The sequence below is a fragment of the Peromyscus leucopus genome, chromosome 23, assembly GCF_004664715.2.
Source record: "Peromyscus leucopus breed LL Stock chromosome 23, UCI_PerLeu_2.1, whole genome shotgun sequence".
Taxonomy (NCBI): Eukaryota; Metazoa; Chordata; class Mammalia; order Rodentia; family Cricetidae; genus Peromyscus; species Peromyscus leucopus.
In genome coordinates this window covers 13749630-13763342 of record NC_051082.1, presented here as the reverse complement: position 1 = coordinate 13763342, position 13713 = coordinate 13749630, and the positions used below count along the sequence as shown (strand labels likewise).

Sequence of the window (13713 nt, the reverse complement as noted above, 5' to 3'; positions counted from 1 at the left end):
GGTTGCTGAGGGGGGCTCTGAAGGAGGAGGCATTAGGATGCAGAGCACGGCTCGGGCTGGTCCAGGGCGCAAGAGGCGAGCCAAGGACACCCGTCCGAGCGCGCCTCGGGTCGCCCGCGTTCCGGCACCTCCCTGCCACCCAAGCAGTTTCCCCTCGCCCCCCGCAGCGGCGGGGCCACCGAGCGCAGAGCGTCCACCCGTGAGCCCCGGCCGAGGACGGAAAAAAAAAAAAAAAAAAAGTCGGGCTCGCCCCTCCCGGCCGCAGCGGGCCAAGCGCGGTCCGGGGGAAAGGCGGCCTGCGCGCGCGCACGCTCTCGCTCTGGCTCGCGCGCGCGGCCTCGATCCGGGTTACTGGGGGGGCGGCGCGCGGGAGGGGGCGGGGCCTGCCGGCGGCGCGCGCGCGAGGCCGCGCGCCCTGGCCAAGGAGGGGGAGAGGGGGCGGAGCCGCGCCGCCCGCGCCGCGCTGGGCGCTCTCGGCCAATGAGCGGCGTCCACATGCCGCGGCGGCGGCGAGAGGGGAGGCAGCGGCGGATAAATGCTATTAGAGCAGCCGCCGCGGAGCCGTCCCCGACGCCACCTCCCCGTCTCCTCCGCCGCAGTTTCCTCCGCCGCCGCCGCCGCCGCTGTCGGGGGGTGCAGAGCCGAGGAGGGACTCGTGCAAGGCGCGCCGCGCAGAGCTGCTGCGGCTGCTGCGGCTGCTGCTCCTCTCCGGTCGGCTCCGCCTCGCTTCTCCCCCGCGCCGAGCGAGGGGCTCGCCCGGGCGCCCCTCCTCAGCCCCGGCGGGTTCTCCTCTCCACGCAGCGGCGCCGCCGCGGCGGCCGGCTGGCAGCTGAGGCGACGCAGCCCTCGCAGCGCGGCGGGAGGCTCGCAGCCCCCCTCGGGTGGGCTCGGCGAGGCCGGGCCGCGTGCGGCGGTTTCTAGGGGAGGGGGCTCCGGGTGATTCAGCGCCCGGTCAGGCGGAAGCGGCCGCAGCCTCGGCGGCGGCGGCGGCGGCAGCGGCAGCGGCCGAGCAGGAGGAGAGGAGGAGGAGGAGAAAGAGGAGGGGACACAGCTGTCCGCGCCCGGGCGCCCGCGGTGGCACGAGCCCGCGGCCCGAGTGCGAGGCGGAGGCGAGGAGGAGGCCGCGGGGACGCGAGGCGAGGCCGGCCGGGGCCCCCGCAGCCATGGAGAACGCTCACACAAAGACGGTGGAGGAGGTGCTGGGCCACTTCGGCGTCAACGAGAGCACGGGGCTGAGCCTGGAGCAGGTCAAGAAGCTCAAGGAGAGATGGGGCTCCAACGGTAGGTGCGGGGCGCCGGGGCTGCAGCGGGCGCGGCGCGGGCCCGAGCGCCGAGGAAGAAGATGGCTGACCCGGGCTCCACCTCGTGGGGCTCGGCTCGGCGCCCGACGGCTGCCGGAGGCCGGGGCGGTGCGCACGCGGGTCGGGGCCTCCCTCCCTCCCCCACCCCCGACCTCCAGGGGTCTCGAGCCGGTGACCTTCCCGGGGCGCAGCGAGCCCAGGTGCTTGGTGGTGGTGCGGGGAGGCTCCTGCGGCTGGGCTGATGTCCCCCGCGGGTTTCTGCGGCGGCGGCGTAGTTGAGAAACCCTCCGAACCGTTCCTTGTGCTCCCCGAAGTTACACATCTGGCAGAAGGGATGACCCAGCAGCATGGTCCCCGAGGCCCCGGGGAGCTGACGGGCAGGACCGTGGCCATTGATGACCGGGGCTGCATGATTTTCTCGGGGTATCAGAGTGGAGAGAGGGGAGCTGGATGGTCATATACCCACATCTGTCTTTCAGAGCACGATGGTGGTGCATTTAGCAGTTTTTTTTTTTTTTTTTAAAAGGCGCTAATAACATGTCTGTATTTTTCTTTTCCTCCCGACACGTTGGCTGGCGAATTTCGGCATTCTAGAATTACCGGCTGAAGAAGGTAAAAATCTTAATGTTACTTTGGAGAGACTCTGTGTGTGTGTGTGTGTGTGTGTGTGTGTGTGTGTGTGTGTGTGTGTGTGTGTATGTATGTGCGGACACGGATTGATTGATGTAGACAATTAGAACAAATGTTTTTTTTGTTTGTTTTTTTTTTTTCTTTAACAGGAAAAACCTTGCTGGAACTTGTGATTGAGCAGTTTGAAGACTTACTAGTTAGGATTTTATTGCTGGCAGCGTGTATATCTTTCGTAAGTATTAAGAGAAATATATTTTATCTGCCCATAAAAGCTGAAAGTATTTCACTGATACACCAGAAAACAAATAATAGACATTGAATTTCCATGTTTTTTTTTTTAAATAATAATAATAACTTAGGTGTCAGAGACAAAAAAAAAAAGGTAGAAGCTATTTTGTAGGGAAAATAGATGCCCAGCTTTTACAGTGCCCTGAGATGGCTCCTGACCGGCCGGGTCTCTGACATTTTTAGCCTCAGAAAGTTTCTCGTGGCAAGGCCTTCTTTTCTGTTGGGTTCTTCCATTTGTTATCGCGTTGTGAGATCATGCTGAGATGATGTTGGGCCCTTTGTCAATAGAATGTACAGAGGGAATATTCCAGCGGCTTTGCCTTCCTGGTGGTGGCAAGGTGACAGTTGTGCCCGGCGGTGACAAGAAAGATGACGGCCGTGATGGCACCACTGTTGACCAAATTTGGTCACTGACCTTTAGGATGGCATTCAACCCAGACCCCCTGTCTTGAGTGATTCCTAGATCGAGAGAACAAAGTGCGGTATTCTTGGTTCTAAATGTTAAAGAGGGGATGAATGTCGAAGGGGTTTTTTGTTGTTTGTTTTTTTGTTGTTTGTTTTTTTGTGGTGTCGTGTCCTTCCCCCCCCCCACCTTGTTCTGTATGTGCTTGAGCCCTGTGTGGTTGCTAAGAAACTAGTGAAATGCACAGAGCTGTCTAAGAAAAACTAATCGAAGTGACAAGGTTATTTCTAGGTTATTAACATTTTTCTCTGGTGTTTTTTTCACTGCATTCTTTTTTCTGGCCAGTGGACTTCTTCATAGTTTCCTGGTACACAGATGGTCTTCACCTTCACGGCACACGATGCTTTTTGTTCTTACAACATGGCATTCTTACACTGTGGTAGGAAGTGACAATCATAGAATACTTGTTTCAAGGACTCACAAAACTGACAGCTGTTGGGGTTTCAGTTATGGATATTCTCTTGTAACTCTGACCTAGGGGTTATGCGGTCCATGAAAGCACCAGCAGGAGGACTGTTGAGAGAACTTCGTGAGTTCAGGTGAAGGGAGATTTATTTTTAGCTGTTTTTAAAAGAAATATTGGTGACCTTTAGGAGCAGTTGTGTACATGAATTTTGCCATGAAACTTGACTCTGTCATGTTAGCTCAGTGTTGTGTGGCCATCACTACTAGTTCAGTTCTCAAGACTCTTACCTGTGGTTTTCATTGAATAAAATTTAGTCTCCAATAGCAAACCATTCAGCATACTACTGAGTCCCTCACTCTATACCACTTACATATCTTTTTGTGATTTTTGAAAATGTTGCCCTATAAATGGCTGCATCATTTGTTAACAGGCTAAATGAATAGAATAGTTGTTGGGTTATAGTTTGAGCTTGTTGACATGAGGTAAAATAAATTATACATTTGGGGAGTTATTCAGGGTTTGTATTTATGCAGGCTACGTAATTCTGAAAGTTAAATGCTGGCACTCACTAAGGTCTTCAGGGGCTTAGAAATAACTAGCCGATACATACAAGCCATAGGCAAAATGCATTCCTGCCGGTTGCTTCTGTGTTACAGTTTAAAGCAATCTTGGAAATAGTGCCACTTGTCAATGAACAAGTTACTGGCTATTGGATCTCGGGGTTTCAAAATTGTGAGTGGTCAGTTTGACTTTTTAGCAAGTAGGATTAATGATTGTAGATGTATTTTACAGTGGAATAATTAGGAATTTGTTGTTTTTAATCATTTTCAAATTTTAAGTGCTTAACTTTTTTGTTATGGAGGATGTTTGTTAGTGTTTGTAGTTGGAATGTGAGTTCATTTTCAATAACTACTTGGAATTCTTGTTCAGGAAATGAACTGTTATGCTTTTATGTTATGGTTTGCTAAATGGCTAAAGAATATAGGAAGTACTTCTTATAGAATTGGCTTAATTGGTTTTGATTTATTTGATGAAGATTGTGGATAGGTTAAGATACGATTCTGAGGCGGCTCTAGAACTTACGTTACTGACTGTTAGTGTCCACACTGCAAGGTTGCCTTATTTCAAAAGGTTCAGGAAACTGAGGCATCAGGACAGCCCGGGCTAGAGTAAGACCCTATCTCAAGTTATAGAAATGGAAAAGAGAAATATTGTGCTCGAAGGTGGCTTCTGTTGATGCTCTTCACGGAGGGTTGATGGTGCTGTGTGCTACTTGAGCTGTCCTGTCCTTATTTCTCTTTATTTCTGTTACTGTGTGTGTGTGTGTGCAGGGATGTGTGTGCGGTGGCCAGAAGTGGTGTCTTGCTTAAATGACTGTCCACCTTATGTACTGAGTCAGGGTTTCTGGATTAAACCCAGAGTTCACTGATTCAGCTAGTTTAGCTAGCCAGCTTTTCCCAGGGATCTCTCTCTACCTCCCAAGTGCTGCGATTACAGGCAGACTATCACCAGTTTCTGACCTTTGAGTAAATGCCTGAGGTCTGAACCAGGTCCTTAAGCTCAGCCAGTTTTCAGGCCCTGTTTTGAGACTGGTCTCAAACTCACTCTGTATAGTTCAGTCTTATGCAATCCTCCTGCCTTACTTAGCCTCTTAGGTACCGGGGTTACAGGCTTGTGCCACCAACTCCAGTTTATTATTTATTTTCATAGCTTCCAAATAAGAGCACTGACTTATTTGTGGTAGTCAGTATTTTTTTTACTAGCTTAACAGGAAAAACATGATCTTTGAATACTTAGATTCTTTTGCAGAAGTGAATAAGCAGTTCTCATAAATCATCAGATTTCTGTCCAGGTTAGAAAGATATTAATGATTTATTTCAAATATCAGACTAGTAAACTGTTAACTACAGTTAATATTTTGCTCTGGCAAAAAAAAAAAAAAGGAAGCTGCATTAATGTTTTACACTTGTGGCTCCTGGGAGCAGTTTAATTTGTAGTATTCACCAAAGTTGTTTCTTTTAAAAAGATCAATTCCAACAGGGTGGTGCATGCCTATAATCTTTTAGTTAGGAGTTCAAGGCCATCCTTGGCTATACAGTGGGTTTGATGAGGTTGGCCTGAGGTCTATAAGGATGTCTCAGCAAAATGCATCTCCCTTTGCATATGGACATCAGATTTCCTTAACTTGATGTCATTTACTGTTTTTCATTTGGATTCCCCTTCTCTGAGGTTACTAACTTTACCTCAATATACTGCATCATCTGGTTGCCTAACTGGAATGCCTGCCCCCTCTTCCCCTCCCCCAGTAGAACAGACACAGGGAATTTGGTGCCTGGTACTCTGAAGAGTGCTTTTGAGACAGTGAAGGGGCTGTGATAAGGGAGTTGTCTAGGGAAGAGGAGCACAGGCTCTTAGAAGGTAACCGCTGGTAAAGAGCTGAAGGAGAGGTGAGTGTGTTAGGGCTGTGGTGGCGTTGGCATTAGCTGACCTATCTAGACCAGGGCGGCACCTGCCAAGGATGGAGATCAGCATAGGGTTCTTTATTTACTCTTTGCCCTGTTTCCTGGTTTACACTGCTGAGATTGATTCTAAAACAGTCTTGTTGTTTTGAGACAGTGTCTCTTCTTACAGTCCTGGCTATCCTGGAGACCAGGACGATGTAGACCATGCTGGCCTAGAACTCAGGAAGATCCTCTTGCCACCAAGCTGAGCTCTATGCTTTCTCAGTGTCTCAAAAACAGGAATGAATTTGTTTCTAGCATTTTGAGGCATTGATAAAACATGGGATCTGGTTTTGCTTTGTTTTATTCAGTGATATATAGGAAGTATTTAATAGTGTACTTTATGGTTATTTAAAATTTTGTTTTATTTATTTTCTTAAAATATAATTTAAAAGTTGATTTGAAGAGGAAACATTAATGTCTTCCCCCACTTTCCCTACTATCATGATAGAATCCAGGGCCTTTAGTCTGCTACTGACTTTATCTTCAGTCATAGTGTGTAGTGTGGGGGTGGGGGGGGGTTGGGGAGGAGACAGTCTCACTGTTTGGCCTTGGCTAGCCTGGACCTATCAGTGTGGACTTGAGATCTACCTTGCTCTGCCTTCCAAGTGCTGGGATCAAAGCTGTGTTGGTTTTCAAGGTACTGTATTACTATATGGCAAGGACTCTCGTTTCTCCTGCCCTGGCCTCCTGTATCCTGGGATTACAGGTGTGTATTGCCATGCCTAACTCTGGTATAGTTTTTTATTTTTTAGATTTATTATGTATACAGTGTTCGGCTGCATGTGTGTCTGCAGGCCAGAAGACTGCACAAGGTCTCATTGTAGTTGTTTGAGCCACCATGTGGGTGCTGGGAATTGAACTCAGGTCTTCTGGAAGAGCAGACAGTGCCCTTAACCTCTGAACCATCTCTCCAGCCCCTTGGTATAGGCTTTTTTTTTTTTTTAGTGTTTTTGGTTTTTCGAGACAGGGTTTCTCTGTGTAGCTTTGCGCCTTTCCTGGAGCTCACTTGGTAGCCCAGGCTGGCCTCGAACTCACAGAGATCCGCCTGGCTCTGCCTCCCGAGTGCTGGGATTAAAGGCGTGCGCCACCACCGCCCGGCTTTTTTTGTGTTTTTATAGAAGAGAATGAATTCTAATTCTTGTTAGGTTCGTTTGCTTTTTGTTTTGTTTTCAAGGAAGATGAAAATAGCCCTTCTGGGGCTGGAGAGATGGCTCAGGGGTTAAGAGTGCTGACTCTTCCAGAGGCCCTGAGTTCAATTCCAGCACCCACATGGCAGCTCACACCTGTTTGAAACTCCAGTTTCTAGGGAACCCCGACACCCATGGCAAAAACACAAATGCACATAAAAATAAAATAAAATATATTTAAAAAAGAAAAAGAAAATAGCCCTTCCTATAAGTAAGCGTTTTATTTATTTATTTGTTCGTTTGTTTGTTTATTTGTTTATTTATTTATTTTTGGTTTTTCGAGACAGGGTTTCTCTGTGTAGTTTTGGTGCCTGACCTGGAACTCTCTCTGTAGACCAGGCTGGCCTCGAACTCACAGAGATCCGCCTGGCTCTGCCTCCCGAGTGCTGGAATTAAAGGTGTGTGCCGCCACTTCCCGGCTTCTTTTGGTTTTTCAAGACGGGGTTTCGCCGTGTAACATCCCTAACTGTCTTGGAACTGACTTTGTAGACTAGACTGGCCTTGAACTCAGAAATCCACCTGCCTCTGCCTCTGCCTCCTGAATTCTGATTGTTCTTGCCACTTTTAGGCAGGTGGTGCTGGCATTGAACCCGGGCCTCTCTGCAGTCACTCCCCACTAGACTATACCCAGCTTCTTTGCCTTCTGGGAGGTCCTGAGAGTTCAGCCCTAGCTGGGTATGGTAGCTCACAACTTTAATCCCAACACTCAGGAGGCAGAGGTAGGTAGTTCACAGCCAACTTGGTAGAGAGCGCCAGGCCAGCCAGCCTAGGATACACAGTGAAACCATGCCTGAGAGAGAGAGAGAGAGAGAGAGAGAGAGAGAGAGAGAGAGAGAGAGAGAGAGAGAGAAAGAGAGAGAGAAAGCGAGAAAGCGCGCGCGCGTTCAGCCCACAATTCCAGTGGCATAATTTGACCACTCTCCCAGTATATAGCAGAACATGCCTTTTTGCCTTAGAACAAAATTTGCTTTGTTATTCCAATTAGAAGTTAGTAGTGCCAGGTTAAATGTGGGGGCATATGCCTGTAATACCAGCCATGAGAAAACTTGAGGCAGGAAGACTTCTATAAGTTGGAGGTCAGCCTAGCTAGAGCAAGATTCAGGAAAAACAGGCAAGTTAGGGGACTGGAAAGATGGCTCAGTGGTTAAGAGTACTTGCTACACTTGTAGAAGACCTGGGTTTGGTTCCCAGCACCTGCATGAGGTGGTTCAAGTGATCTGTAGCTCCAGTTCTGAAGGTCCAACACTTTTCTGGATTCCGTGGGTACCAACATGCATGTGAATACACACACACACAGAGAAAATTTAAAAAATTGTAAGGGTATTAGCAGTGCCATGGTGCCGTTTCTTGTGCATTGGGATCAAACCCCAGAACCTCATATCTTTTAGGAAAACGCTCTACCTCTGAGTTACATCCTAATCCAGAGATTAATCCTGTGACTATCAACAGAGAGATCTCTTATCCTCACTACTTAGGCTTAAAGTAAAGTGAACGGTGACTTGGAACAGGGCTGGCAAATGTGAAACTTTGACCTTCTGGATATGGTAGGGAAGGTACTGTTCCTGTCACAGTACAGAGTTGAAGGAAGAAGAAACACTAAAATGACAGTGCAGCTCCCCTGTCCTCCTTTTCCACTTGTGGAGTGTTGCGCTTGGTCTGGGTTTACTCACTGTAAGACACTGAGCATCATCCAGGTACCAGAGCCTCTTTGGACCCCTAAGGATGCAGCTGTCATCAAAGGCAGTACAAAGAAATCCTTTATGTTCAGCCTATTTCTCCTTTTCTATAAATATGTTTTGTGTCACTCAGGAAAAACCTAGTTAGTAACTACACTGACCATACCATAAGACAGTGTCTGTCCAGTTTCTTCTTAGACCTCCTCACCATCAGTCATTTTTGTCAGTTGGTTTTTATCAGTTAAATGTGTTCTTCAATTTGAGGTATAGGATTTGAGTCTTTGGGTTATTTATTGTTTTGAGATAGATTTTATTTTTATTTAAAAACTATTTTATTTTATATGCATATGTGGGTACGTTTGTGTGACTATATGCCACATGTGTGTGGGTACCTCTAGAGGCAAAGTGGTATGTCTGATCCCCTGAAGCTGGAGTACCCTGTAATATGGCTGCTGGGAGCTGAACTCTAGTCCTAGAAGAGCAGCAGTCAGCTCTTAGCCACTGAACTGTCTCTTTAATCTCAGACCTTTTTTTATTTTAAGTACTCAAGAAACTGCTGTGGAGTTCCCCCTCACCGCTGGTCCTGGGGAATGAGCCCAGAGGCTGGCTGGCATATGATAAGCAAGAGCTGTAGCCATTGAACTAGCTTCCCAGGCCTAAATGGTGGGTGGTCCTTAGATTTTAAATAAATGGATGCCATTCTGACACCTTAATAGATTAGGCCACTAGTTTCTCATCCAACAGTAATTAATATATCTGTAGAACTTTCAAGTGTGGGTAGCCTGTGTTTTCTATTCAACAGGTCACACGGAAGGCAAGTTCAGAATTCTTCCATTTGATAAATATTAGTCTTGAGAACAATGTGCATCTCTTGACTAGTAGAGGCTCGTTTTTTACTCTGGTAGTTCTGACACTGCTCACCCCTTCCTTTGCTCCGTCTGTTAAGGGATGTTGCCGTAAGTTGTCCCCAGGCTTGCCTGCCAAGAAGGAAATTCATACCCACTCTAACAAGGTGTGAAGCTTATCTTAGAGTTGCTAATGCCTCACTGACCTTTTAGAAAGGTCTCTGGTCACTTGTGAGGTTGAGCAATTTTTCTTCTTTAAGAGCTAATTAAATTTCTTATTATGATATGTTCTCCTTGGCAAATGTTTAGAAGGCTGTATCAGTAGCTGTGATCCTGCATCTATCAAAATTTAACTTCCTAGAGAAGTTTTCATTCTGGCCAAGATCTTGGCCTTAGTACTGGGAATGCCCTGTTGAAAGCTTGCTGTGCTATTTATCAGATTCATTCTGGTTTCTCCTGCCCTGCTTGTCAGTGGTAATTGGCATGTGTCAGAGCCTGGTTACTTTCTGTTTGGTTTTTCTTTGATCTGATTCTTTGCTAATTCAATGTTATTCCTCTTTTAGAGTTTCATATCAACTGGTCATTGGCTATTTGTGTTTAAAAAAAAATGTTCATAGGAGTACAAATACTATATGGATTCATTATTTTGGGTTTTTTTCAAGACAGGGTTTCTCTGTGAAACAGTCCTGGCTGTCCTGGAACTCACTCTGTAGAGCAGGCTGGCCTTGAACTCACAGAGATCTGCCTCCGGAGTGCTGGGATTAAAGGCATGTGTCACCACCACTTGGCAGGGTTCATTATTTTTAACTTAATTTTACTTATAGCACAGGGTGACCTCTGTGTACACGCACGCACGCACGTATATATGTGTATGTTGGTTTTGAGACAGGGTTTCTATTATGTAGCTAGCTCTACCATGTAGACCATGCTGACTCAGAGATCTACCTGCCTCTGCTTTCCAAGAGTGAGAATTAAATGGTGTGTGTGTGTGTGTGTGTGTGTGTACATGTACACAGAGGTCATTTAACAACTTTATGGAGTTGGTTCTCTCCCTGAGCTTTTATGTGGATTCCAGGGATTGAATTCAGGTTGTTAGGCTTGTAGGGTAAGAGTCTTTACCTGATAAGCCATCTTGCTAGCTCCCAGGTAATGTTTCAAAGAAAAGGTCTTCATTGTGAAATGTGTTCACTTTAAGCAACATCAACCACCACCACCACCACCACCACCACCACCTCCCGCTCCACACACACACAAAGCAAAAAGGCCACGTTCCCCAGACTGATTCAGGTTGGCAGGTTTCTGATAAAATTGCCACTGATATTTGTCAGGACCTGGCCCTGGATAATGGGAGGGAGCTTGGGTGCATATGTGACATGGACCTTGTATGGAGGTCAGAGGACAGCTTTCAGGAGTCAGCTGTCAGGTCCTTCCACTGTGAGTCCCAGAATTGAACTCAGATCATGAGGGTTGCACAGCAAGTGCATTTACCCCTCGTCCAGCTCACTTGCCCTCCTGGTTAACATTTAACCACTTAGATCCTTTCGTGGGGATTGCCTAGGACCATTGAAAAAACACAGATATTTAATTACAATTTATAACAGTAGCAGAATTACAGTTATGAACACAACAGGAGAGCTGTATTAAAGGGTGGTAGTGTTAGGAAGGTGAATGAGGTGTGTGTGTGTGTACACTGCCATCCATGTTCTTTTTTATTAACTCACTGTGTTATCTTTTTGTCAGCTTCATAGTGTCTTGGCTGTTAACTTGTAGTTGGTGGGTGAGTACAGGGATCTTGCCATGTTGCCCCAAAGTCTGTTAATTGCTACCTTCATTGTATCTTGGCTATTAACTTGTAGTTGGTTGGAGTCAAGGCAAGGATCTTTCCATGTGCCTCAAACTGACAGTCTTTTTGCCTTGCCCTCCAAGCACAGATTAGATCCGGTTTTTGTTTTTGTTTTTGTTTGTAATTACATTTTGTTGTAATGTGTGTGTGTGTGAGGTGTGTGCATATGTGTGTATCCATGCACATGCCTTTTGAGAGTAGTTTCTTTCCTTTTACTGTAATTGAATTTCGATTATTGGGCTTGGCAGCAGGCATTTTTACAGTATATGCTATCTCCCTGGCCCAATTTATTTCATTTATTTGGAGGGGAATTCTTGTGATTTCTGAAGTGCTGTATCGTAATACTAAGTATTATGTGGTGAATAGACTTCAAAATACATTCCCAACTCAGAACAGCTTTGTAATTCTGAGGTGATCTTCACTACCTCTGAGAAGTTAGGGAATGTAGTTGCTCTACATTGAATTTTTTACCTCCAAATGTTTTCTTGTTTGTGTTTTGTTTTCTAGTTTTATAGACTATAAATTCAGGCCATGTGTGTCTATGACTTGATGTGAATTTTTAAGGAATTATTTGGTTTTATGGTGGTTTGCCTGCATGTATATCTGGGTATCACGTGTTCAGGGCCTTGGACACGAGAAAAGGGCACTAATCCCAACTGCTACTGGAGTTACAGATGATTATAAGCCAGTGTGTGGGTGTTGGGGTTGGAACCTGGTTCTCTGGACTACCAACCAGTGTCTTAAACCTGAGTCATCTCTCCAAGCCCTGATGTGAACATTAACTAAATCAGTGTGACTATTCATGTTTACCTGTTCACTTTTACTATAATAAAATCTTAAATTTTAAGGTTTTTTTCTTTTGAAATATACATTTGAATTGAGTGAGATTCCTTCTTTCCACCAAAAAGACCCACTTTATTTGTTCTCTTTAATGGCATTAAAAAATAAATTAGCTCAAGCCTGGTGGTGGTGGTCGCCTTTAGTCCTAGCACTGGGGGCAGGGAGAGGCAGGGACAGGCAGATCTGTGAGATCAAAGCCAGCCAGTAATACAAAGTGAGTTCCAGGACAGCCAGAGCTGTTATACAGCGAAACCCTGTTTTGGAAAAAACAAAAAAGTTGGTAATCTTAACTCAGTTAAGAACAGGACATAAGCCAGTTGTTTCTGTAACTACATTTTGTATGTCTCTAAAGATGTAAGAAAAGGTTTTTTTCTATAACAATTCCTATAATGTGATCCCCTTTTTATTATAAAATGTAGCTATGTCTAGAAGCACATTAACAAGTCTAACATCTACTGTTTTTCTTTTAGGTTTTGGCTTGGTTTGAAGAAGGTGAAGAGACAATTACAGCCTTTGTAGAACCTTTTGTAATTCTGCTTATATTAGTAGCCAATGCAATTGTGGGTGTGTGGCAGGTAAGCAAACAATCTTGCAGCCCTGTATGTGTTACATTTTAGTAGTTTGTGTGGTTTTAAACGGTAGTCTGGTGTTTTGTTTTTGTTTTTGTTTGTTTTAATAAAGACAGGGTCTTTATATAGCTGTAGCTGTCTGGAACTAAAGTTTTTAATTTCTAACCTAGAGACATTTAAGGAGGCAGGCAGGCTTGGTTTATCATACTTGGTTTTTCTTCATACAGGAGAGAAATGCTGAAAACGCAATAGAAGCCCTTAAGGAGTATGAGCCAGAAATGGGCAAAGTGTATCGCCAGGACAGAAAGAGTGTGCAGCGCATCAAAGCTAAAGACATAGTCCCTGGGGATATTGTGGAGATCGCTGGTGAGTTGTTTATTGTGTTTCCCTTCCTAGACTTTATTTCTAAGGTATGTCCTTTGCTCTAGGTTCAGATTATATTTAGCTTTTTGTGTTTTCTGTTTTTTGGTTTTTTTTTTTTTTTTTTTTTTTTGGTTTTTCGAGACAGGGTTTCTCTGTGTAGCTTTGCGCCTTTCCTGGGACTCACTTGGTAGCCCAGGCTGGCCTCGAACTCACAGAGATCCGCCTGGCTCTGCCTCCCGAGTGCTGGGATTAAAGGCGTGCGCCACCACCGCCCGGCTTTGGTTTGTTTTTTTAAGTTTTATGGAGATGGGTGATTTACCTGCATATGTTTGTGTACTTGTACATGTTCTTGGTGCCTACAGAGTCCAGCAGAGGGCATGGGATTTCTTACTGGACAGATGGCTGTAAGCTGACATATGAATGCTGGGAATTGAACTCAGGTTCTTCTGAAGAGTGGCCCTGGGTTTTGTTTTGTTTTGTTTCATAATTATATTTAATTAAAACTAATTATTTATTAGTTTTAAGTCTAGTCTCAAATTCCCAGATTGAAGTGATCCTCCTGCCTCAGCCTCCTGAAAGGGTTTTGTGTTTTGGACCAGATGTTTGTGGTATTGTAGTTATCAGTTATAGAACACTACTGCCGGATGTGGAACTCAAGGAGCTGTAGTGACCAGTTGTTTACAGCTGCTGAGTACCTGCCTGTGTTTTAAGTGGGTTCTCAACTCTGGTCTTCATATCAGTGTGGTATATACTTCAGTGACTGAGCTCTCTCCAGCTCCCCTTTCCTTTCCCTGTTTG

At 45.8% G+C, this 13713-nt stretch overlaps 1 protein-coding gene across 2 annotated transcripts in view; it reads left to right on the top strand.

The window, feature by feature from the left end:
- Nucleotides 1-1014: 1014 nt before the first annotated feature.
- Atp2a2 (ATPase sarcoplasmic/endoplasmic reticulum Ca2+ transporting 2) overlaps nt 1015-13713 on the top strand; it is a 55897-nt gene continuing 43198 nt past the window's right edge. Inside the window, exons 1-5 of one of the 2 annotated variants that reach the window (XR_003736289.2) lie at nt 1015-1281; nt 1896-1913; nt 2081-2163; nt 12454-12558; nt 12780-12918. Coding sequence is in view for 1 of the 2 variants with exons in the window: in XM_028885894.2 (XP_028741727.1) it covers nt 1164-1281; nt 1896-1913; nt 2081-2163; nt 12454-12558; nt 12780-12918 (463 nt within the window). In the remaining variant the exon portion in view is untranslated. The remainder of the gene's footprint in view (nt 1282-1895; nt 1914-2080; nt 2164-12453; nt 12559-12779; nt 12919-13713) is intronic. The other variant, XM_028885894.2, reaches the window with a different exon arrangement.